Consider the following 25,178-nt stretch of genomic DNA (forward strand, 5'->3'; position numbering starts at 1 on the left):
CCCACGTCTGACACCCTAAGTCCAGGGAATAGTTTGTCTAAAAAGGCAGACCCAAGATGTAGTACTGGGCAATAAATCCAAGATCTATTCTGAAGGAAACCTGCTCCTAGTGTGTACAGCCCAGTGACTGCGCAGCGGACCTTGGATAGGACCCCTTGTAGCAATGGGCAGCCAACGCAAGGACTAGAGAGGAGGTCTCGCCGTCCCACTCTTCACAGTAGACGAGCGGTCATGCTGTGCATCATCGGAAGCCCTTAAAAGATCCTTTGGGTGGGACCAAGAACACATCAAAATAACCTAGAGGACAAGCCAAGACATCATGGTTCTGTTGCACCTTCTAGGAAAATTACAAAAAGGCACATAGCAGGCAAAGTTAAATAAACCCCACTATCTCACAGGCAAAGTTAAATAAACCCCACTATCTCACAGGCAAAGTTAAATAAACCCCACTATCTCACAGGCAAAGTTAAATAAACCCCACTATCTCGCAGGCAAAGTTAAATAAACCCCACTATCTCACAGGCAAAGTTAAATAAACCCCACTATCTCACAGGCAAAGTTAAATAAACCCCACTATCTCACAGGCAAAGTTAAATAAACCCCACTATCTCGCAGGCAAAGTTAAATAAACCCCACTATCTCGCAGGCAAAGTTAAATAAACCCCACTATCTCGCAGAGGTAATTTGTGGCTACCAAGACCAAGGTATAGATTAAAACACATACCACCGAGAGCCCCAGGCCATGAGTTTGCCAAGCAAACTTCAGCTAGTGAAGAACTCGATATTTTGCTTTGTTGGGGTGGGGCTTTCAGTCTTGTGGGGGTTATACGGGTGCCAGTTTTGCACCATTTCCCCCACACGTCTTCCACGAAGTTGAGGGGCAGCAACGCCATAGGAGGATGACTGGTGTGCCATCTGCATAACAGTCTGCAGCATGGAGGTCAAAGACTGGCGCATTCCAAATTCGCTTATGACACAAAAATGTTGCTTAATAGCAACGACAGTTTTTGGTGTGCACTAAAAATTGCTAAAATATTAATAATCACTTTTTGCAGCAAACCATCGGTTGTGGAGGAAACGTATTTAGCAAGGTCCATGCAAAGGCAACAGGAATGCGGATTTGATTACGTTGGCTAAAAGAGGGCTTTTGGGTTTAGCTCCGAAAGTGAAAACCTTGTTCACATCATGTTGGGTGGGTGTGTGCGCGCGCACAGACTGGTTGGAAAAGAGATTGCATTAATGAATCTGGGCCCTGCCTTGAATCAGACACCAAAGAAATACACTCAGGATTTACCAAAAAAAAAAGCCGCCAGAGAGGCGGTTTTTATTATCAGCGAGGCGTAGTGGGTTAGAAGGGTTACACTGAGGAGCTTCCTTCTCGCGCTCTCCTTCTCACAGGCAGAGTGTACGAGTTCATAGTTCCCCATTGCAATGGCAGCTTGCAGTTCCAGGGTTACAGGGCACTCCTAGTTTCTGCTCTTGGGCTTCATGTGGGCCACGTAGTAGTCGTTGCAAGCGATGGTGAGGCCGGCGATGAGTGAGAAGTAGCTGTGGAAGATGATGCGGCCATCGCGGCACTGGTCCAGGTCCTTCATGATCTTGTCCACTGCCAGCGGATCCCTCTGGTTCTGGTGGAAACCAATGAGAAGCAGATTTAGCAAAAGACATCAATTAATGAGAAGGGAAAAAAAAAAAAAAGATTGCGCAAATAAACATAAAAAGAAAGTGGTAGAGTGATAGGCAAAGAAAAAGGCGTAGGTGAAACTTAAGACATCCTTAACTACAACCATACCCAGTCAATTAGGGTCACATTTTTTTAATGGAAGGCTATTTCTGCGGCTAAGTGCCACTACCGAAATCAGCTGTGCTCTACGGATTATGGAACAGGGCCTGGCAGCATTATAGCCATAGTGTGTGGCAGACACACTGTAGTCAATAAGAGGTCTGGACTCACGTGGGTACTTCTAAATTGAGCATTTCAAGTTACACATCTTGGATCATCCAAAGATCCAAAGTTCTCTAAAGATAGAAGACATTCAGCATCCCATTGTCATTGGCATGCCCAGACTCTTGACTGGGGAGGCCCAAAGTGGGGCACAGACTGTATGTGTAACGTGCTAGGGACACAACATCCAACAAACAAGTAGCAACTAAATACAGGGAATCTGCAGCAATAGATCCATGGCAACTCACCCAAAGAGGAGGGTCTTCACTATGCGTTTGAAGGATGCTGGGCAGGGCATTGCAGAGCCAAAGCCCTTGAATACCTGCGAAAGCTTGGCATAGGGCACTTGCTGTCCCGAATTATTTCATGGTAAGGCTCGCCTGGCGGGAAGTCATGCAAGCGGTTTTGCCAAATACATGGGGCTATTGCCGTAGAGGCATGCATGGGTGACCGAAACGAAATCAGTTTTTGTATGGGAAGCCAGTGGAGCCATCTTCTTGCCAGAGATACGGGATACGTTCTCCAAAGGTCAGGGATTACTCACACTCCACTGCTTTGAACAACCTGCAGTCAATTGAGCGCTCCCTTGCCTATGCCCTGCCTGTAAAAGGCTGGAACAATAGTCAAGGCAGGAGCCTACTGAAACCCTTGTGTATAGGCGCGTTATGAATGGCATATACGTCATTATGTCATGGGCCAAAGTTGCACTATCCTGTACATCCACAAATGGCCCGATTTCCGTCAATAGTTTAATGTAGCAACTTGAACCAGACACAAGAACATGTGCTTTCATAGTAGGCTCTTGATCCATTATCGCACCCAGGGTTTTTCACTTTGGGTAGTGTTACCAGTTCACACTCTGCTACTTGAAAGGTGGAATAAACGGGGTCCATCTTGCAAAGCTTTGAGGCAGTACCAATCATTACTATTTCGGCTTTTGCGTTGTTAAGGACTAGACCATGAAGCAGCATCCATAGCTGAATTAAATTGTAGGAGTTATTTACAGTCACCAAATCAAGCATACGAGTCCCAGTAAGAGGAACGAGGCACTGGGTGTCAACGGCAGAATTTGCATTCAGAATGCCTTCTGAATCTAGTAGAACAGGAAAACGGTAAAGAAACAAAAAGTAGGGGGACCCACAGGATCCTTGTGGAACCCCACACCTAACTCCCATCTCTCTGTAGACGATAAAGAAAGAACCCAGCCTGAAATCTCTCTGGAAAAAGAGACCAACTTATGCAGAGGGAGTGGGTGGCTGAGGGGGGGTGGGGGGGCGCATAAAGTACGAGCGCACACACCCACAATGATCATTTTGGAGGAAAAGGGCAAGGGCGTTTGCTCCCGCAGGGAGGAAGGACAGCCTAGGTGAGAGGCTAAGACTGGGGATAAGCCAAGGGACACACCACATATTTCCAGCAGCGGCTACTTCTATCCCCGAGCACCTGGTCAGAGACAATTCATCAGACACAGATACTGCAGTTATAGGTCTTCCATCCTCTTATTTTTCATCTGACTTTTTATTGACCAAGGAGTTTTCGCAGTGCTCTGGTTCGACAAAACTCTGTGTGGGGGAACAGGGGGGGGGGGGGTGGAAAGAGCAGCCTTGACCACCTATACTGTGACCTCTTTCAAGTACTCACCAATGAGCCCTGTTATCACTCCTATTGATTACAGTCTATAGCAAGGGGGTGGGGTAATGAACTAGAGTCTGCGGCATCGCTGGCGAGCCAGGACCAGAATTCCACATCTAACCTACCACAAGACTGGATATTTGTGGGGGTGGGGAGGAAGGAAAGGTCCAAGGAGAGAACCCAAGGACAAGGAAATCTCATCTTTACAGGGGCTCAGACCAGTGTTGTAGATCCCAGCAGCGCGTCCATTACCCCCAGCTTTACCCTTGGCACTAACAGAGCCTGAGAACGCGGCAGGTAAATGGAACCCAGCTCTGGATGCTGCCCTTGATACCGACCCCACGCCCCTCAAGGCAAAGATCAAGATTTGTTTACGGAGAGAAACCACCTGCTGAGTTTTAGCCCCACCCCCTCCTTCCCACCCAAGTGCCCTCGCATGGCTTGAGGATGTAAATGCAGTTTTATATTTTCCAAGCTAGTAGATCTTAAAAAAAAGTTGCTACTGGCCCTTATTGAAGCCAGAGGGGGAGGGACATGAGGTGGTGGCACCACTGGGAATGGCAGATTCCACGGGGGTTAATCAACAATTTAGGGAGGTAGCTCGCAGTCACTAGCTCTCGGAGGCCTTTATAAAGCACAAAGAACATCAGCACAACAGGACTGGAGCCCATCGGTGCAAACATAGGAAACACCGGCTCTAATAAGGCTTTCAACCAGGAGCCCCAGGCCCTTACCCATTTTGGCTGCCCTGTGCCAGTCCCAAGACCACGGAACCAAGTGGCACAATCGCTTCGGCAGCCCACATCTCGTTGGTTGGACTATGCATTAACTAACAACCCAAAGAACGATAAACCAGTGCTCTGGTTGCATAGCACAAAAATGTGCCCCTAATGATACATGTAGACCACTGCCTGGGGAATTTATGACCAGCAGTAAATTAGGGGGTGGGGGGGGGGAACTTAAGAGGGGCATAGCACATCTACATAATGTCATCAACCTGGCCCTAAAAGCAAATGGAACCTAGGGATACAAACAAATGCTTGCACTTGCTCCGCACTGTGCGTGGCGCTCATTCATAACCCAGGAGGCTTTTCTAAAGCGGTACCAGACTATCACCCGGGGGAAAAGGGGCCTGCGATCTTATACAAATGGCATTTAGGGAATCAGAGAGGGGCTAGTGGCACCCTGGGCATCAATTGCCAAACTCTCAATGGCACAATTGCAATTAGTCCTAACTGTCCCAACACAGTTTATCCATCGAAATTAGGCCTCCGAATACTGTGCAATCTGGCGCCAACGCAAAACCTTTGGGGAAAAGAATCTTGGGCAACTGCAACTAATGGGCATGAAGGCAAGCAGTGGGACCTTGGGTCTAATGCAAACGTTATGGAAGGTTGTTGACGATTGCATCGTAATTCTTTTGTTCTTGTGTTAAAGTCAATGAATGAGAATGTTCATAGTTTAGGGTAATGGGGTGGCAAATCATATTCTGAGGGTAACACGTGCCACTCCAGGCCACACCGCTGCTATAGTGCTTGGAGATTGTTGTGCAGTGCTATTAAGCAATAAACAAAAACGTCTCCACTGGATATTGAACAGTTCAATATAGGATGATTATCCATATTCTAGTTTGATAGAGGTGGAGGTTAGTAGCCATGATGCTGTGAAGATCAGGGGGTACCGTCTAGCAAGAAGGATGGGAGTTTCCAGTGCCATAAAGCGCTTGTAGTCCCATGCCAGGTACATGAGCTACAGCTTGAGGATCTTACAGGTGAGGTCAGAATAGCGCATATGCTCCCAACGGTCAGTTGAAAGCATCGAGAGGAAGCGAAGAGGCAGAAGGGAGCAAGTACAAGCATTCGATAAGGCAGGAATTTGGGATAGTGAAGACGAGCCGATTAGGTCCTGCTAGCTGCTGGGCTGGCACATTTGACCCCCCTGCCTATAACCCTGCTTCATTGTGGTGTGAAAGATCAGAAGATGGAAGGAGGGGAGAAAAGTAAAATGGTGCAGTAAAGGGAAGAAGGGACTATGAAGTTATAGTATTACTTGCAAGTAAGTAGTGTCACACTAAGGCTGTCCCATTGTGCTTTGGAGGAGCAGAAGAGAAGGGAACCTCAGGGTATGTTAGATAGTAGCTTGTTACCAAAAGATACTAATAATCTGGGCGTGTGCAACAAGGGGCGGCCCTGGGGACAGAGGGTGGACCAGAGGCGACAGAGAAAGCGTCGGGGAGAGGGTCGGGAAGAGAGGTGGGGGGGGGGGAAGAGGGGGGAAATAGGGGGGTTTAGCATACTTCCTTAAAACAAATAAAGAAGGGGTTGTCCAGTGTATGCAGGAGAGCAGGGCTGTTTCCCAAGATTTCTGGCACTCCACACCACCCTCTTCCCACCCCGAGATTTTGAACACAGTTCGGGTACAAACAGTCCCAACAGCTATCCCTTTTTTTAAAACAATGTTTACTACCGAGATAGCGGGAAATGGAAACAGCAGGCTATAGGAATGGCAGTTTTGCAGAATGGGGGCGTCAAGTTGCCAAGTTGTGGTGAAGGTTAGGATTCCTTGTCGGCACTCACCTTGATAAATTCACCATATTCCTTCTCCATCATGTGCTTCAGATCATCTTTGTTCATGTAACCCTTGTCGCCGGAATACTTATGGAAGTTGAACATAATAGTCTCCATGGCTTGTTCCATTGGAGAGGGTACCACCATCTTGGCAGGTTTCGATGGCAACTACAAGAACAAGACATACAAAAAGGCGGATGCGTGAATTTCAAATGCAAAACCATCCAATCACATTTGGGCCAAACTAAGGTTGCGATCGAGAAACATGCTAAGCACATGGCATGCTCTACCAAAGGTGCTAGGTTGGAGAAAGTGGTCCTCCCTTTTGAATGCATTTCCATGATACCCTTGCCCACAGCATATGCCAGTTATAAACTGGTTCATGCTGGTATGCCCATAGAGGTCTATGCAGGCTACACCAATATATGCCGGTATTACTATACAAGGACTCAAAGCCAGAAAGAAATGCCATGCCACAGAAGAGGAAGCATTATACAAACTGGCTATCCGACATGAAAAATAAAATTTAAAAAATAAAAAAATGCACACTTTATTTTGCTTTAATATGTGGCTAAACTTGAGGCACCAATGTATGCCAATCCATTGCTAAGCCCTTGATTCCCCAAGTAAGCAAGTAAATTCACAGCAAAACTATAGGCCAGGCTAACTACGTAATGGTTTGCTTTACCCTGGATGCCAAGAAAACAAAATTGTTCAACAGTAAATGCAGACTTCGCACTAGTACTTCCAGTCTGCATATAATGTAATGTGGCATGGCATTTATTTTACTTGCCATCAAGGTTATAGCAAACAATTTATTTATATAGCGCTCCAGCTCGCGGGCATCAAAGCGCGTTCCATGAAGATGTGACATGAGGAATCAGGACGGGACAGTGGTAAAACCGCACAAGTAGGTAGTGTAGGACACAAGTGTTGGACCATTCTAGCCAAGTAATATGTTCAATGTAGGCCAGTCTAGCCATGTAATAACACATTTGCATTACCCTTGATGCCAAGTAAAAAAGGCCATTCCACAGTAAGACATTATAAAGGAGACTGGCAACACTAATGAAGGCCAGCCTAGCCAATTGTTTATCATGTGGATGGTCTACAGTCAGCGTAGGCCAAACTAGACACAAAATAACAAATAAGTAATGTGCAACAAGGGGCAAAAACCAATGCTATGAAATCCAAAAAAAGGCCGTTAAATTTAGGTGCGGCGGCTAACACTTCCACACATCATTCAAATGACTCCTTGCATGCAAGCATTCATAAAAACAAACAAAAAACAGAAATGCACCAACATTACATACATACGCACACATACTTGGACTGCATGCTCACCCCCCCCTTCCCCCCCCGAGTTCGCAGATAACGACCACTGGGGAGCCGCCCTGTCCACAACGTGAAGAAGTTGACTGACAGGAGAAGACATCTCAGTTATTAGCCGGTCTACGCCAAAAGTGCTCCACATATAAACAGGAAAAATGTGTAGCGGGGGTAATGCCCCTGCTCAGAGGCGGGCAGCGCATTTCTCGTGGAAAAAAAAAAAAAAAAAAAAACACACACACACATAGGTGGACTATGTTTCCTACCACTCAGGCAAGGCAGCGGTCGTACCCCTCCACCCTCAGTGGTGGGCTGCCACTGTATTAAATCATTTTTGCAATAGAGTTTGTATTTAAATACACTTATGGCATCAGATCTTTGGTGTTCCAGAAATAATTGAACAGTATAATATCAAAACGCAATGAGAACCACGGGCTATGCATTTTCACCAAAGTGCTTTCCCAGACAAGACGTCACATTCTCAGTAGAAAGGATTGGGTTTGCGGTTGTACAGTCAATATAACGCAATTACTAGCTATGAGTAGGCCATAGAAGGGAACTAACAAACAAAGTTTAAGTGGCAGAACAAAATAAGTTCATAAACTACCTTCAAGTAAAAGTGAAGGGAAATAAGGTGGGGTGGTAACAGAACGAAAACGGCAAACAAGCATGCATTCTTCAGGGGAAATCTGAGAGAAAAGGAGTAGAGCCATTTTGGGTTTACTGTACCAATCAATGCAAAAGCAAATGCCATGAAGCTGCGGGACTACGTCCGATGAATATCAAGGACAATGCCTTTCCGATGTCCTTACTTTGCCCAACTTTCGTTTCCATGTTGAGGGATAATTAATTAGATTATAGAGTAGCCACAGTGACCTCGCTGGGGCCTTCCAGATAAAATAGATTAGGGGGACTAGAAACACTGATGGGAATAAAGGCGGTTAAGGTTGGTTTTCGTGGCTAGCTCCAAGGAGAATGAAAGTAGGAGAGACAACATTCAGTTATCCGCTCCTGAGATCATTCCCCTCCCCTACGCCCAGTTTATCCCATTACTTGGTTTCATCTGATCTTAATACACAGTCATTCCTTTCTCTTGTCCATGGGTTTACAAAGGACCTTTCCAGTGGAATGTCCTGGACTGCTGGACCCCTCTCCTCCTTTCACTTACTCCTCCTGTAGTCTTCTTATTGTAGCTCTAAGATTTGCAACCAGGGTCACCATCTCCTGGTGTGTAAGATGTTCACATGTACAGGCACTTCAAGTAGTTTACTATTTCTGGAATCTTTCTGCTGCAAATCAGTTTCATCACTGGTCACTAGAAGTTGATTCCGACAGTCTTATTATGTACATCATTCGAATATCGCCTTCCCCACCAAAAGCTTTGCTTTTCCCTCTCCAACCAAATATCAAATGGAGTCAGGAAAAGTAGTCCTACGAAGCCACACGGCTGCACATGTATGACATGTTCCTGGCCCTTCTTAGCTCAGAGGTCACTTATGTGGTCTTTCGGCAGTGCAGCATTCTGCAGCTATCCATTTTGGCCAGTGTTGGCCCTGCGGGTCCTCATAGAACGGGTACAACACCCCTGTTAATCTGGTACCCCTAGAGCTCTTCTGATCAGGATGACCAGGATTACACTCTTGCTGTCCTACAACACATTTTGAAACCTTTGCTTGCTCTTCAAAACGGAGGCGATAGTGCCTGACTTTAAGTGAGCCGACTCCACCATCTGGACTGGCTGAACTCGTTTCCCCAAGTCAAACTTCTGGTCTGTGCGACTATCACCACTGGGAATGCACAATGGGGGTGGAGGGGCTGAAAATATGTAGTATTAACATAGGCTTGTAGCCTGACATTTATGTGGTGCTTTTTTCTCCAGATCAGTTGTCTAGGTGTGGATTTCTTAGTATTATACAAATATGGTGGCGCTCATCTTTTTGTGCTGGACAGGTCTTTGACACCAAGGCTTTAGGAGTGGAGGTTACAGGTACTCCAGAGTTTACGCACATTGCCCTCCTTGGGTCCAGAGTGAAACAAAAGCTTTTGATCCAAGAGGTACTTAAATAAAAATGGACCCCCTACTTGTATTAAGGCCAGAAGACAATGCATTGAACAGCACTTTGAGTACCAGGGGGGGCTAGTTTCCACCCCGGCTGTTTTCTGGGAAAACCAGGTTACCCGTTATGCAATCTCACATCCCAAGGATGATCCCATGCCCTGTGTCTTCCGTGATCTTTGGCCTGTACCAACATGGTAGCTGTCCCACTGCCTCTGCACATCATGTGCACTCCCAAGAGAAGAAAAAAGTACTTTGGGGTTCCACCTTCAGTAGTTGGGACTTGGCCCGAGCAATGGGGCCAGACCTTTGGGTGGGGGTGAGGTGTTGGGGCTAGAAGCAGAGTCATGGAAGACTAGTGATAAGGCAAACAAGTGGAATTACCTTAAAACAAACTCAGGCAACCCCAATAAATACTCCCCCACCCAGAAAAACAAAAATCATACCAAATGGGACTCCTCTCATGTGCTGTGGGGAGCCATTTTAGAATTAATTTTTGCCACTCTGTAGGAACCATTAAACAGTAGCTACAATACATCAAGGACTGCAACCCCTCCCCCACCCCCGTTTTTGGTAAGGCTACTCCCGTCTCAGGTCCACATTTTGTCCCTGTGGTACAAAGTAGACAATACAAGTTTCCAACTAGGTCTATATCATACACACACAGACAGACCGATTTCTTACTGGGACTTCAGCCATATGGACTACTGTGTAGTCCAGTAACATAATGGGACCCAGTTATTCCTTTCACACAGGATGTAGCCCCTCACCTGAGCATGGTCAGGCTTCCAGACATCAATCTATTCTGAAACATTTTCTGCACCATAGCAAATGACTCACTCCGAAAAGCTCCCTGCATCTCAAACACAGGAGTAAATCGGAGGTCTCACAGATATTACTCATCGCCAAGGAGAGACATGAATACCAGTTGGTGTAAAGTAAGAGCTGAGGCATAATACCGCTCCCTTAACGATCACCAAGGAAACCGAGCTAGGAGAAGGCGTCACCAAAGCCAGGTCTGTTGAGAGGATGGAGAAGAAATGTTTTAATCATTATTAAAAAAAGAGAGCAATGAGAACAGGATTCGACTAGGGACATAGGAGAGGAAGTTGGACATGTGAGCGCAAGTGGGAAACCAGTGAAGTATGGCAAGTTATCATGAAGAAATAAAAGTATAAAGTGGAGGACACTCGTGGGTTCACATGTCATTAATAGACAAGGGCAGGCTCATCCAGTCAGTCCATCTCCACTCTTCAGAAGCTCGTAGCTCCAACCTCATCTCCAGCTTGGTGCACTATTTGGAAAGCTAGAAGGATATTTGCACAACCCTTTGTCTCCCGACTTCCCTTCCCCTTGTGCAGCCCCTGGAGATCCCAGGCCGAAACACAGACGACTGTACACCACTGCGCTAAATCCTAATTTAGCACCTGACCAACCCGCTAATCAGGGGTACTGCTAAAATAGGGGCTGTTTCTTTCAACGTGTGAACCGACAGCCTAGTCTAGCCATCATATTTATTTTTGGACCCATTTGCAGGCAGCCAAACTGGTTGGTAGTAGCTCAAAGCTAGCTCAACAAGATGGTTCTGTGTGATTTGGTCGAGATTATTTCGCCGAACAATTTAGAGATGGCAGCCACAAGCGCGAGCAGTGGGCTTCTTTTACAGCGAGACCAGTAGGAGACTGGAGTGGAAGAGGGCCCGTCAGGATCACCAAACCAGTACAAAAAGCGCACAGTGTCTCGACTGGAGGAGCAGAGATCTTAAAGGCCCACGGAGAAGCAGCAAGAGCACTGTCTGGCTACATGGGGCTTCGGACCTTTTTGGGGCCAAATGCGGATATTTGCTTAGACACCAAATTGTACTTTTAAACCTATTTGGGGTTACATGCATTAATATAGCGAAGACCCAGATTTAGGATTTCTTTTGAGATATACAATGATTTAGTAACAACTGACAAAATATGTGATGTTGGTATAGGGATAGCCGCTGACTAAGCAGCAGTTAGGTTTTTATCCAGTGGACTAGACCGACAATGGGCACTGGAGTAGCTCATAGTCCTAGCAGGAAAGACGACCCAAAGCTACACATATCCTATTCCTACCCCCCCCACCCCCCATGTTAGAAGCGAGATCATTACGTAACGTCTTGACCTTCATTGGGGACTCTAGGCACCCAAATGAAAATAAAATGCGAACTGGCTAGTCACAACTACACACAACTTGCAATCCCTGTGTACATAACTCAGCAGGAACCGAACGGGCACAATGAAGCAGCGAACGGGCACAATGAAGCAGCGAACGGGCACAATGAAGCAGCGAACACCCACCCCTTGTGGGGGTCAAGGGGACTACATAGATGCAGAAGGTTTGTGTCCTGTGTCCCTGAAACAGCTCATATAGGGTGACCTTGCCACAGGGACCTTTTGGGGTGGGGCCAAGTGGGCATTGCAAATGATTTTTCACCTTCTGCACTGCCCGAAACAGCCTAAAAAGCTATGGTCTGGTGGATTACCCAATGCCGTGCAAGTGGTTTTTGATTCATCCGGAACCTTCCGGCCATTACTTTCCAGTTGTGAGTATGTCACAGAACAGCAGTTGCTTGGGCCTGAACTTAAATGCATTTTAGTAGAGCTTCTGGGGAGAAACAGCAATTGGAGTGTATTCAGCCTCGTGGTCCAATTTCAACAGTATTGCACTTTAGGAAAAGGCCCCACTAGCGCTATAACCTCCTAAAGACCAATTGGTCTAATAGTCATGGATTGAAACATGGAAAATAGAAAAGGACTCCATAACTCTGCGCCAAACCTTTCAAACTTGATTACATTTTATTGTATAAAAAGCTTTTAGGTTTGATCCAAATTGGTTATATTATTGAGACACGCGTTTCGGCTTAAAGCCTTTTTCAAATCCGGGCTGACGAAACAAGTTTGTAAACAATATAGTATCTCATCATTTCTGCAATACACCAAATTGCCCACCAAACCGTGGTCCCCCATAGATAACGGTAAGTAGACCAAATATGTACATTATTCATAAATTTGACAGATTGAGGATGGGTAAAGGGGAGGATTGCATTGGTGGTGAGAAACAAAAATTACAATGTTCATTTACAAGTATGAACGGGAATGTGGGTATTGGGAAAGTAAAACAAACGAAATCAAAGAAAAATATAATGAACAAAAAAAAAGGGAGAGAAAAAATAAATAAAAAAAATAAAAAAAAAGTACATTCTGTTAGTAATATTGTGCAAGTACTGACTTCTAGAGTTACAATTATGTTCTTATACAGTAATGGGTCACTTTTTTCACTCAATGTGAATGTTGACTTATTTGCCTTGGGCTTAATCTCAAACTTTCTTCCTGCCAATTATGTATAAAGAAATCCCTCTTGAAGAGTCGCCCATAGGACTAGCTGGACTATAAAAATCCAAACTTCTTGATGGATTGAAACATGTGTAGTCCCATCAGATAGTGTTGGGAGAACAATGTAATATTGAACTGGGCAGAGGTTGGTTTTAGACCAGGTCTACGAAAGACTGTACTTTATTGCATCTGTTAAAAGTAGGTTTTTGCTAAGAGCATGTCCCTTCATGTAGTTTTTTTGGACTTCTTCTGCGTTCAATGTTGTGCCAAGAGAGGCGGCTAGGGAGCAAATTGGGCAATGTGGGTATTGACAGTACCCTGCTTGACCTCACTAGGGGCTAACATTTGAAGATTGTTCAGGTTCGCTTTGGACCCAATGTCCCGTTCACTAGGAGGGGTCCAGCAGCCAGAGGCGTCAAACAAGGATCCCCGGCAGCTCCAGTCCCCTTTGGTCTTCATGCAATGTGTTGCAGAGGCTACACGCGGCATTCCTTTTATTAGCAGGCAGCATGTCAAACTTGAGGGAGATCCCATTGACATACCCATCTGGAGGCATCCACATCGACAAACCTATTCTGGAGAGCACAGATTGACATGGCGACAAAGACATCAGCTGATCCTGCAAGGGCCATTATAAAGTGGAGCAATTAGTTGGCACTGAAGTGGGGACGGATTTTAAGGCAAAGATTGGAAGGACAGCGGTTTATGGATCAGAGACAAAAAACGTTTCAACAGTGGGAATATGCGGAAGGAAGTTCTGGAAACTGCACCTGCTGCAAGGTTTTCCAAACGCTGCATTATGCGGATGTGGGGTTCCCTTCACAAAAGATGGGGGTGATGAATTCGCCAGCACTGTGTGTGGTTTAGAAGACAAAGACATCACACAGAAAGGAGCAGCTGGATTTGACCAGGTAGGAGCCCTTTTGCCAGTCCTCCATCTCGGCCTGTAGTAAAGTACAGTCTCAAGATGTTTCAATTTCTTTGGGTGTGGTCCATGTCTTGGACCCCAACTTTAGTTCCCCAGAATCGTATAGGTCCCTCAAGCAAAGCTTTAAAAAAAGCCAAAGGGCAAGACGGAGGTGGACTAAGGAGAGCGACTTGGCCCATCTCACCATTTTGGGTTGGGCAGATGCCTTCCTGTCCAGGTGCTACCTAAGAGACCTTGCTAATCCCCAACTCTGGGGTCTGTTCTGGGAAGTGCAGAGAAGCTGGCATTGGCAGGTAACTTGAAAAGATGCCATTACTTATGCAACTCATCGTGTAGAATATGCCAGGCTGAGGAAAAAACATGTGAGGATATTCGATAATTCCAATGCCCCAGTGTCGTCTTCTAGGAGATGTTGATGGGGGCATCACAAAGTCAGACGTACTTTCGTTTATGGGGCTTTGAGAACTAGTAGATGCGCTGGAGGGTGAAATGTAGGACCTTTGGGCTCCTTGGTCCCAGGGATTGAGAGCGTTTGCATCATCGTTTTAACTGTTCCCCTGGGATTTTATGAGTTTTTATTTGATATATTTTGTCCTGTCCCGTTTCTCTTTTTCCTTGCTGAAAGTGTACTAATAAATCTAAATCTTCCTGGGAGCAAGTGCACCAGAGCAGTAAAAACACGCAGACGGTGCGGATGTCTGCGTACCAACATCTAGAAAAGCTACAGTACAAGATTAAAACGCACTGGAGGTGCCTAGGGCTGTGTACCAACATCTAGAAAAGCTATAGTACGAAATTAGGAAGGAGGAAAGCGACTGAAGTGGGCAGGCAAAGGAAAAGTTGTGTGAAAAAGTATTGGGTTACCTTTAGTTGAACAAACCAAATGAACCTCAAGACCTTCCTCTTTTCTTCTGCCTTCACTCCCCCTCTCCCCTGCTGATCTGTTCTCTCTTGGCACCATGCACCTGGCCACCCTCTGTCTCTTGGGCCCAGGTACCTGCTCATCCCTTCACCCTCCCGCACTGCCTCCAGGCCACCCCTTGCACTGGGGTCTGTATCTACCCATACAGCCCCCCCCACCCCTTTTGCTTATCAGACCTACCCTGTCTGCTGCCTTAAATCTAGCACTTGCAAATTGCTGGCTGCATTACCACTGTTTGTTGCCTTTATTATTTATCTGTTTCTCCTCTGCTTCGCACTTTCCACCTCTCCCCCTCCCCCACCCTCTACCATGCACTTGCGCGTTCGCAATGTCACTGGGCCTAGTAAGATCGCCGTTTTGTTCTCCCCTGTTCCCCTCCCTTGCCTTGTCGCGCTCTGAAACACTTGTGTACGAGCGCGATAGAAATAAAATATCAAACCATAGGTAACCACCTGAAACACGCAGTAAACTTGCCACCCAACACTAGACATCCTAGAGCCACATCCGTTAGAGCCTTAAATTCAATTATCGAGCCCAGGTTTTCTGAAACACCCTCACTCACGTATAATGGGGGAATGGTAAGACGACCGAGGAGTCTTTACCCGAAAAAAAACATTACAATAACATAGAATACCATAAAAATGCCCCCTTAGTCACCCTTAACAAGGCAGTTCATTGTAGAGCTGGACAATAGCCTCCATCACCTTTGGTCGCATGAAGGCAGGGGTGGCAAAGCCACAATCATACAGTGAGTTGGCACTGCTAGACTGGCCACCGGCAGCCAAGGCTGGTGCAAGGATGTATGCTGCACTGAGCACAGTACTACATAAGCACCCTTTTCCAAAGTAGTCTGTTTTGAAGTTTTAGGGCCAAGAATTGCCTTTCCATCCCTCCTCTGCAGCTGGTAGCACCCTTGTCAACTAGTTGGAACTGTCTTATTGGAACCCTTCCCTGGACCCCTCGGGTTTACCAATTTAGATCCAAACTCATTTTGTGAGTCAAACCCATTTTGTGAGTCATTCTTCGCCAGGTAGCTTCTGGTTAGAACCTGAAAGAAGGGCTGTGGACTGGTTTGTTCCAGGCCAACCAGGGTTTCGTGATTTATGCACCAGCCCAGGCGATCCATGGCTATTCCATGTAAATAAATGACTGCAACCGTCAACCCTTCAGCAGCAACTCAGTCCCAAAATGTAGTATTACACAATAAACCTGCGTTCTGCGGGCTACACCGACCGGCGATGGCCCAGGCCCAAATTACAGCACTGAGCGAAGCTATGGCTGCAACGCCGGGCACCGGTGCAGTTACTGGGCTGGTGTAGCCATTAGTACCCTGAGAGAAACCCTAGAGAAGCAACATGCAGCAACAAAAAAGAAAAGAAATACCCGCTTGCGCTGCTTGGTCGTAGCAGCAGCTGGTGAGAGCCAGACAGGGTTGCCATGGAAATAAAGGCAGGGCTTCGATCTGAGCCCCTCTTCCATTTCCATGGCTTTTAGCCAAAAACAAAGCTGTGGGTTCGGGTGAGGAGGAGATGCACCTTTGAGCTAAGGAGAGGGGATGGGAGAAACAAGCAATATGAAATGGGGGTGGGTGTGGATAACACTTGGGTTGCTCTGAGCCCGGCTTTCATCAGTAGATACAGCGCAGGTTTGAAGAAACTTTCATTGGCTCAAACCCCCCCCCCCCCCCCCCCATCTCCTGCTGAGGGTGCTAAGGGTATATATTGAGAGTGGACCTAGCTTCGAGAAGTAACAGAGCACTTGGCATAAAACAGAACAGCTATACAGCAGGGACAGGATACAGAGGGGCACAGAGTAGGGGCTACAGCTGTACAGGGTGGCAGGGAGGAGATGGGTGGACTGCGTCTAGTGAGTCAGATGGAGTGGGGGGCAATGTGAAGGTGAGTGATGCAAGGAGGTTCCATATTCTTGGGGCGTAGGCAGAGAAGGCGTCCTTTCATTTTGCAGTGGCGGATTTCAAGTTTGCACGGGTCCTGGCTTCGGGTGGGGCACCGTCCGCCAAAGATGGCGAGTTTCTCTCTGAGGCAGCTCTGTGACTGGAAGCCGACTGCCTTATAGATGATGCAGCAAGACTTGAAGGGTATTCGTGCGTCGAGTGTGAGCAAGTGAAGGTCAATGAGGGTGGTGGTCGTTATCTGCATAGATCCTGGATGAGGCGTGCGGCTGTGTGTAGGACACTTCTGAAGGGAACAAGGGAGGCCTTTGAGGAGGGCACTGCCCCATCCAGGTGCAATAAGACCAGTGCTTGAACAGTGGATCTAAAGCGGTCAGGAGGGAGAGAGGGCTCTACTTCCCACATGAGGAAGAGCCATTACCAAGCTTGCTTGAGTTTTCTGAGCTATGTGTGTCTTGAAGGAAAGGTCCAGAAGAGACACGGTGTTGCTTCACCACAAGGGAGGAACACCACCAATCCAGCCATTAGCTTAATAGCATGATAAAGCTGGCCCTATTTAAGTGTGGTTTCATTCACAGGTGCCTCGACTTTTAGGATTGTTGAGAAGACATTGGCGCAGAGCATGCGGGGGATGGCTATTCAAAGCATGAAGAAGGCGCAATATGGCAGATCGACTGGTTTCAAACTGTGTGCACCTGTCGTGAACTCTAACGTCAGCCACTGGAGCCACATGGAGTATACACTGGGTACCAGGATGGCCACTTTCCTTAGTAGGAGCTTTAGCTCTGGGGTGGATGTAATTTGCCGCAACCAGGGACAAACAACAGTAGTTGATGGGGGAATAAGAACGTTTGATCCGATTGAAATGTGGAAGGAGGATGGTGTAGAAGGGACAATGGTTGGTTATTTTGAAGCTCCACGTTTCTGCGTGGGTTTAACGTTATACGATTGCAATGGGTGCGAAGTGGAACCGTGGGGGGGTGAGTGGGGTTTACAAGCAGGGGCCTGCGTTCATCCCCTTCCGATCACAACTGAATCTATTCCAGGATGGCCTTGCTGCAACTTGCACAGGCTAATCCCGAGCTGGGCGCGTCTGAAGAACTCCTCTCCCAGCATGTGGAGCCGCACCCATTGGAGGGAGACCAAAGGTTACTCAACAGCAAGGTCCAGTGCCATCTCCGCTCCCTGCTTCGGGAACTCGGTGGATCAGGACATGCCTGGCTGACGGGCGTGCCCTGCCTGCCACGTGGCTGACTGCGAGAGGCGCAACACACGAGGCGGGGAGCTGTGTGCAAGGCCCGTCGCTGAAACAAGAGGTCGGTCCTCTCAAAACAGGCGCTCTGCTTTCCAAGCTGAAAAGGGGTTCATTTACTCGTGGACACGCAGGAGGGGAAGACGGCTGCAATGTCTTGGAAAGGCGTTGAGCAATATGCATCGATTGCGATTTTCTACCACGCCATATGCAATCAGGGATCTTAACTGGGGGAGGGGTTAGTAGGCATCTGTATTTCAAACCCCTGCATTCCAAATGAATGAATGGCAATTTATAGAAAAGGAAAAACCCACCAAGTAAATGCAGGCTAGTAGCAGGGGAAAGGTCATGAGACAATAGGCAGCGTCATGATGTACGCAGCACATCTCTAAGATTCAGCCCTGCCACACACCCTTCAGATACACCTGAATCCAGGTCATTTCCACCCTGAAACTTGTAGGCAGGCTGGGCTGTATTTCCCCACCCCATGTGGGATGGGGTAGTGAGTGTGGTATGTCAAGCAAATGAGACCCCCCAATCCCCTGGTCAGCACTTCACCAGTCACTACTCACCTCACAACATGACTCCGCACAAAAGGTCTAATGTGACAAGGCTGCAGTGCTAGTTCAGAGCACCCGCCCCCCCCAACCCCACATTACCCCTGCTAGCCACCACAGAATGCCTCCCACAGAACGCCTCCCCAACCCCACATTACACCTGCTAGCCACCACAGAACGCCTGGAGACTATGCAAAGGGCAGCGGTGCATGGTATAAATCAACATAACAAAATATAGGCAATAAGCATGCAAAGTGCAACTCAACCAGACGGACTGTGCAGCAACTGCACTCGGACAAGGATACAGGGTTGGAAAGTCACACTTATGGTCAACCCTACAGCCAAGCGGTGTGTCAGCCACTTTTGCTCCCTAATAGTAGTCAAAACAATAATACAAACAAAAATAAAAAAAACGGGAATACAAATAGTACCAACAAATCACAGGAATCAAAACAGCCCCCGGCCTAATGGACAGTCCATAGGGTGTATATATATATATATATAGTAAAAAAAAAAAAAAAAAAAAATAATATACACCCCATTTGGAAAGAGAAAAACAAGTTACTTACCCCTGGTAATGTTCCTTTGACGGGATCTTCCTCCCATGTATTCCTCATCTTCGATAATCTCCTTCCAGCACCAGCTGCTTCAGAAAAGAGTTCTCTGTAGAGGGCGCCATGCGTCGACTAGATGTCCCTCGGCTGCCTCTGTCCGCTCTCACACAGGACTTCACTGACAGTACATATAGCACACACCACGCCTGTTACAGTTTTCTAGTGCACCACGCTAAATTATAGCATTCTGAAATGCAGCGCATAATCCAGTGGGACACGGTTGGCTTGGTCACAGGCAGTCCTAGCTTGTGACCCATGAAACCAACCAACGATGGAAGTCGTGTCATCGTAGAGCTGTAAAAACTCAGGTTTCCCTAGGGTCAAGACGGTCCAGTCGGGACTCTCAAAAACACCTTTTCCTTGAAAAAAGGTACTAAAAAGCGCATCGAAGACAGAGCCTCTAGTGCACTAACTGGCACCAATGTTCTGAGGAAAACTTATGAGAGTTAACAACCTCCAAAGACATGAATGTAGCAGCTCAAAAGGAGCACACATGAGGTATTTGAATACAAGGTTCACTTCTCAAACTGGTTTAACGAAAAGAGACAAGAGGGGACTAATTAGTGAGCCCTTTCAAAAACTGGACTGCGATAAAGGATCTTGAAATAGGATCCTTGCTCCAGCAAACTTTAAAAAATGGATAGCACTGCCAGGTATGCTTTTTTAGTGCCAACCTGGAGCCCTTGGTTGGCCAAATGAAGCAAAAAGGAGAACACCATCAGTGTGTCGCAGACAAAAGCATCCACATTCTTAGCTCTGCACCAGCTGCCAAAATGTATTCCAAAGGCAGTGGTACAGAGGCTGCTGTTGGCCTTCTAGCCGGGCGTGGTAACGTGGGATATATGTAAAACAGCAACGAGGAAAAAAAAAAAAAAAAAAAAAAAAGAGAAGAAGAGGTAGTTATATTGGCATTGTGACAATCCTACCGTGGAATTGCTGGAGGATAAATGCTGGGTGGGACGGGGTCAGGTAAGTGGGAGGACCCCACAGGGGGCGGCAAAGTGAAGTGGGTAGAGATAGTTGGTAAGAGAGTCTGGTAAAGGGAGCCCAAAGGCAAGTGCTGGCTAAGTATCCTCGGGGGGGTGGTCTGGTACCTGTAAGACTCTGAAGGGACCAGGCCCCAATCGCATCAGCAGGTGGAGAGTTTAGCATGGGAGGAGGAGATGGAAGGCAGAGGAGAAAAGGAAGATCTTGAGAAGTTTCCAGAATGTAAAAAGATCCGGCTCAAGTCCGACTGGGGAGAGGGAGGATGTTCCAAAGTGAGGCAGCAGCCAAGGAGAGGGATCTACCCCCCACTCTCTGCTTGGAGAAACATCTGTCCTGCAGCGAGTTGGAGCCAGAGGACCAAAGGATTCTGGCTGGAGGTATTTACGCGTGGAAAGCTGGATGTAGAGAGGTCCCATACCCTAAGATGACGTAGAGGATTTTCAATTTGATCCTTGTGCTCACTGGGAGCCAGTGGAAAGATGTGGCACCCTGGCAACTTCCCAATCTTTCTGTCATAACCACTCAGAAACTAAGTGTGATGGTTGAGAGTCCTGATCTCCAGGTGAAGAATGCAACTTTCCTCTTGTGAGAGTAGCTCCTCTCTTTGGGGAATACAAATTGGAGGGCAGGTGGACATATCTAGAAGTGGTCCAGGTACCATGTCCTCCTGGACCAATAAGGATCATGGTTTTCCTGAAATTCCTGAACCTGCTGATGACATGAGGAATGACGGGGACTGGAGGAAATGCGTACAGAAGTGGAAACTCCCAGACCGCTACAAACACATCTCCCAAAACTCCTCTTGGAGGACATTAACTGGAGCAGAACAGGTCACACATCATCACTAGAATGTACGGCTGGGGCTTCTAGAGACTTGTGCTGAACTCTAAACAAATCCTTGGTGACTGTTCATCAACGGGTAATCAGGGCAAGAAAAGAAACTAGGGTACAGGACAGGATAGTAGCTCTGCCATCATACCAACCATCTTGGAATCTCCCACTGTGACTAGTTAAGCATCACAGCACCTCAATTGGGTTCAAGGGACTCTGGATGTTGGTGCAAAAGAGGGAGCACACTCTCCTAGGGCTGGGGCCTGCAACCTTTGGATCGCCAGATGTTTTGGACTGCAACTCCCATGATGGGTTACCATTGGCTGTGATGGATAGGGTTGATGAGATGGGATCCGTTGTCCAGAACTTCTGGGGTGCTGAAGGTTGCAAACCCCTGCCCATGGGAGATATTCACACAGCACAGTAGCAGAAGGCTTGGAAGTCACCAATCCCCTAGTAGGAGCCACGTTGCTGGCTATTTTTAGATATGTGGTGGGGGTGGGAATATGATGAGGGGAAAAAAATAATAAAATGAAAAGATACCTTCCTTAATGTCTCTGAAGTACATATCAGCAGCTGGAATAAATTGGAGCTTGCCAGCAGCTCAGGACCAATAAAACAGAATACCAAAGTACCCAGAGGGAGACAATGTCTGGGGGTGCCTCGGTACACTTCAGCTTGCAATCGATGATCAGGGAAAGCATAGGAGATGCCTTCCCAGCACCCCCAGTCCTGAAGTTTTCCCTCAAGCGACTGCTGAAAAGTTGACTCAAGGTGGTCTTCGAACCATGATCATGCTGCAAGACCCCTTCTTGTGCCAGACCGTGGTCGAAACTTTCAGTGCCCTCTTCACACGCCGATCTACCCAAGAGAGTCACTGAAAAATATCTACTACAAACCCACCCATGCTGCAGTTTTACACCACCCTCAGGCCAGCCGACACCTGGACCGGACCACCCACACCACTATGCTCAGGTCACTCATCGACGCCCCTTCCACAGTCTCTACACCATTGAACCATCACCCATTGAGCTGCCCGTTTGGCCACATGCTGCCATGACAAGGGGTACTACTGTCAAGCCAGCTCCACCCCTTCAGAGTACAGCTTGTACCTGCACCTAGAAGGCCAGCTTGATGTGGTGGACCTGTCTGCCGGTGGCTAACTGGTAGAGAACTAGTGGTCTGCCATTCCCAGGCGTCTTGGCGCTCCGATTCTCGGTCCACATGACCAAGACAGATCAATGATTCCCCCACCCCTTAGCCTTTACCATTTCATATATCGATAGTTTGGAAGCGCCGGAACTCGGCCCACATTACCAAAATAAGGTGATGGTGGCATAATACCCATTTGTGTCCGTTTAAGGTCTATAACCAGCTGCACAGCTTTTGCTCCTCCCACTGCTTTGCCTGGCCGGAACGCACAATGAGTCTACGCCTGGAGAGTACGGGCCAAACTACACACTTGGCTTCTGATATTGATTCACTGAGAGTTCAGGAGATTTAGAATCAGGGCGGAAGGCAGGGGGAGGGGGGCAGGCGTGGCGTGCGATTTCATTTCCACTCTCCATCCTGTCCCCCCCAAGCCTCCACCCCCGCTGAGTAACCCTGCCGCCCTGGAGCGCGGATGCAGCAGCCAACCCTGACCACACCCCGCATGCCTTCAGAGTCCATCACTTGGCACAACTCCCCTCCCCCACTCCCTTAGGTGTGGCCTCCTCCTCCTCCCCCTGCCTCAGCCCTCAGCAGCTGCACAACACAAGCTGTTTCCACACTCGCCTCGCCTGCCCTGTTCAAACAGTCGCCCAATGATCCCCTCGCTTTGCCATTCCCCGCCAATCAGCTTTAAATAAACGGATCCAGGAGTCGGAAAGTCTGTAGAGGGGGGCGGGTAGAGGGAAGGAGGGGGGCGCACCCCTGGGTCTCTGCAGCTGCCTGATCCAAGTGCCTCTAAGAGTACAGTGCAGTAGAGTACTGGCCGGTGTACGGTGCTTCACCAGTCCTGATGAACGCTGGGCAAGTGCAAAGCTACACGGTGGAGAATTTAAAATAAAAAGCAAAAATCATAGTTGCCCAGTCGAGGGCTCTGGGTACAGTGCAGAGCACCAACTGCAAAGATTGGTCCGTGGCTGTTCCTACCACCTGGAGACCTAAAAAGGTTTGGGGATATGCTGTTTCTACCACCACCAATAGTGGGGTCCTCTGCAGCGGGAAGGAGTAGTCCCCTGTTTAACTGAACTGTCAAGCAACACCACGCTGCTGTCACCTGTGTCCCTCAGCCTGCATTCCTACTGACCCAGTGTGTTGCACAGCGCCCCACGGCTTCTCCACGCCAAACCCACTAGGCCCACGCTCAGATACAGCTGACGAGTCCAAATCCCCAGATAAGGGGGAGCAAAGACTTCTGAGCGCTATGCCACAGCCTTTCAGGTCATTTATTGAAGTTAAGACAAGTGGATAGTAAGCAGAGACTGCAGCTGGCCATCTGGGCCCCTGAAGAAATGAGGAACTTGAGCTGCACTCGGTTTATCTTTGGTTATAGTGTCAAATCTCTGCTTCCCATTCTTAGCAGGGGGCGGGGGTGTAGAGCCACCTGGAGGCATTCTCTGGCTCTGGGCGCATTTCAAAAGTGCTCTGGGCAATATTTGGTTTTTAGCTCCAGCTGTCCAGTATAAAACGCATACTGCGGCTGCCCATTTTGGGCCCCTGGATAAAGTGCAGTAATGCAGACCCCTGAGAGTAGGTGGCTGAATCTAGCCAGGGCCGCGGGCCTGCCAAAGTGCAGGATCACAGCCTTAAGTGCAGAGATGCAGGCGGTTACGCCGCTGGATATCGGTAAAAACGCCCACTCTGCAGTGCAGACCCAACGACTCTCGCGCGCGTGCGGAGGGACTCTTCCCTTGGGTTAGAGTGCCCGAGGGCACCATAACACCCCTGCAAAGGCAAACTCTTCCGCCCGAACTGGAACACACCCGGCCAATCTAGGGTGACGAGTGGCACTAATTGGGCCCAGCCAATCTCAACACCCCCCACCCCCTTCTACTCTCACAGCGCTCGCTTCACGTCGCTTCCAGCAGTTTCTGTCTCGACCCCGCCGCATCTGTTGCCTCTGCCGAGTCTCCCACCTTCACCACACCGCATACGGGGGAGCTGCGACCAACCACAACCCCTATGGCACATGCCATATATGTCTCAGTGGTGATGTACAATCACAGAAGCCCTTTAACCTATTCGGATTTTGTTAAGATTAATTCTATAGGTGACTACTCCCAAACTATTTAAATTATCAGGTAGGAAAAGCAAAACCACCACAACACACAGCCACCCCACCCCTTAGTTTGTAGTGCTCTCCATAGGCCCAGAAAAGACAGCAGGGACTAGCACCATGGCGCACGGTTACACAACAACAAGGCCTTTTATTAGAGGCTCAACAATTGAACAATGCAAGCGGAGAGGGGCAGCAGGATTCCTACAACATGCAATTGGGAGTGGGAGAGGTGAGAGTAAAACGCAATGATCAAGCTGGAGACCAATGATCAAGCCGGAGACCATATGACTCCCTTCATAGCTCTCAACCTTTGGGGATTTCCGAACACTGCCTCCCACAATCTACCATGGGGATGCAGGATATCATACACCACCCCACCTACACGGGCGACTTTTGAGGAGTGAATGGCTATATAGGGGGTTTGGCGGGCGACGCGCGTGAACGGAGAACTGTAGCTCCTGCATGGCAATAATGAGCAGCCAATGCCATATGCGCCCAGACGTGCTTACATTCATTTAAAGGAAGTGCCTAGATTGTTAAACGTACGCCCTCTGGCGTTAGGCCTTTTTGCCTCCTGGGTGGACAGTGACCCGGGTAGCAGCGAAGCAGTACTCACCTCTAGAGGAGAAGAAGATGGAAGCAGACTGCACAGCACCGCCCTAGGCAAGCCAGCGAGTGAGGGGAATGGCCGACTACCGCCGCCTATAGCGGGAGGGCGGCCACGCCTTCCCGGTGGTGCTGAGAGGGAGGGCAGGGCACTCCCTGTCGGGGCCCGGCCCAGTGAAACCCGAAGCCAGCGCCCGCTGACTCACTGCCTAAGCGCTCAATACATGCTCTCGTTGGTTCGCCTCCCCGCGTTCAATATCTCCCCTTCTTTACCCTCCCTGCCCGCGCCCCTCCCCCCATGCCCTGCCCCCTTCTTCGCGGGTCTGGCCCATGCCCGTTACTCCACGTCGCCCTCTCCCGCCCATCTCGGCCCACCATTATGCCATGGTCGTGAGCGACTAGAGCATTTCATG

The 25,178-nt window shown here is 48.2% G+C and overlaps 1 protein-coding gene across 1 annotated transcript; it reads right to left on the reverse strand.

Annotated features, from left to right (window-relative positions):
- Positions 1-1,289: 1,289 nt before the first annotated feature.
- S100A10 (S100 calcium binding protein A10) lies at positions 1,290-24,934 on the reverse strand. Its single transcript, XM_069650912.1, has 3 exons — positions 24,776-24,934; positions 6,154-6,312; positions 1,290-1,628 (listed from the first exon to the last, which is right to left on the reverse strand). The coding sequence occupies exons 2-3, from the start codon at positions 6,289-6,291 to the stop codon at positions 1,467-1,469; spliced, it is 300 nt and encodes a 99-aa protein (XP_069507013.1). The 5' UTR covers positions 6,292-6,312; positions 24,776-24,934; the 3' UTR covers positions 1,290-1,466.
- Between the last annotated feature and the right edge of the window lie 244 nt (positions 24,935-25,178).

The sequence above is a fragment of the Ambystoma mexicanum genome, chromosome 1p (genome assembly GCF_040938575.1).
Source record: "Ambystoma mexicanum isolate Mex_15411 chromosome 1p, UKY_AmexF1_1, whole genome shotgun sequence".
Taxonomy (NCBI): Eukaryota; Metazoa; Chordata; class Amphibia; order Caudata; family Ambystomatidae; genus Ambystoma; species Ambystoma mexicanum.

Bases quoted from the DNA above. Each gene is read 5' to 3' on its own strand.
- S100A10 (XM_069650912.1), bottom strand. From the start codon at position 6,291: ATGGTGGTACCCTCTCCAATGGAACAAGCCATGGAGACTATTATGTTC. The intron at 1,629-6,153 runs GTGAGTGCCGAC...GGTTTCCACCAG, and splicing joins AATATGGTGAATTTATCAAG to AACCAGAGGGATCCGCTGGC.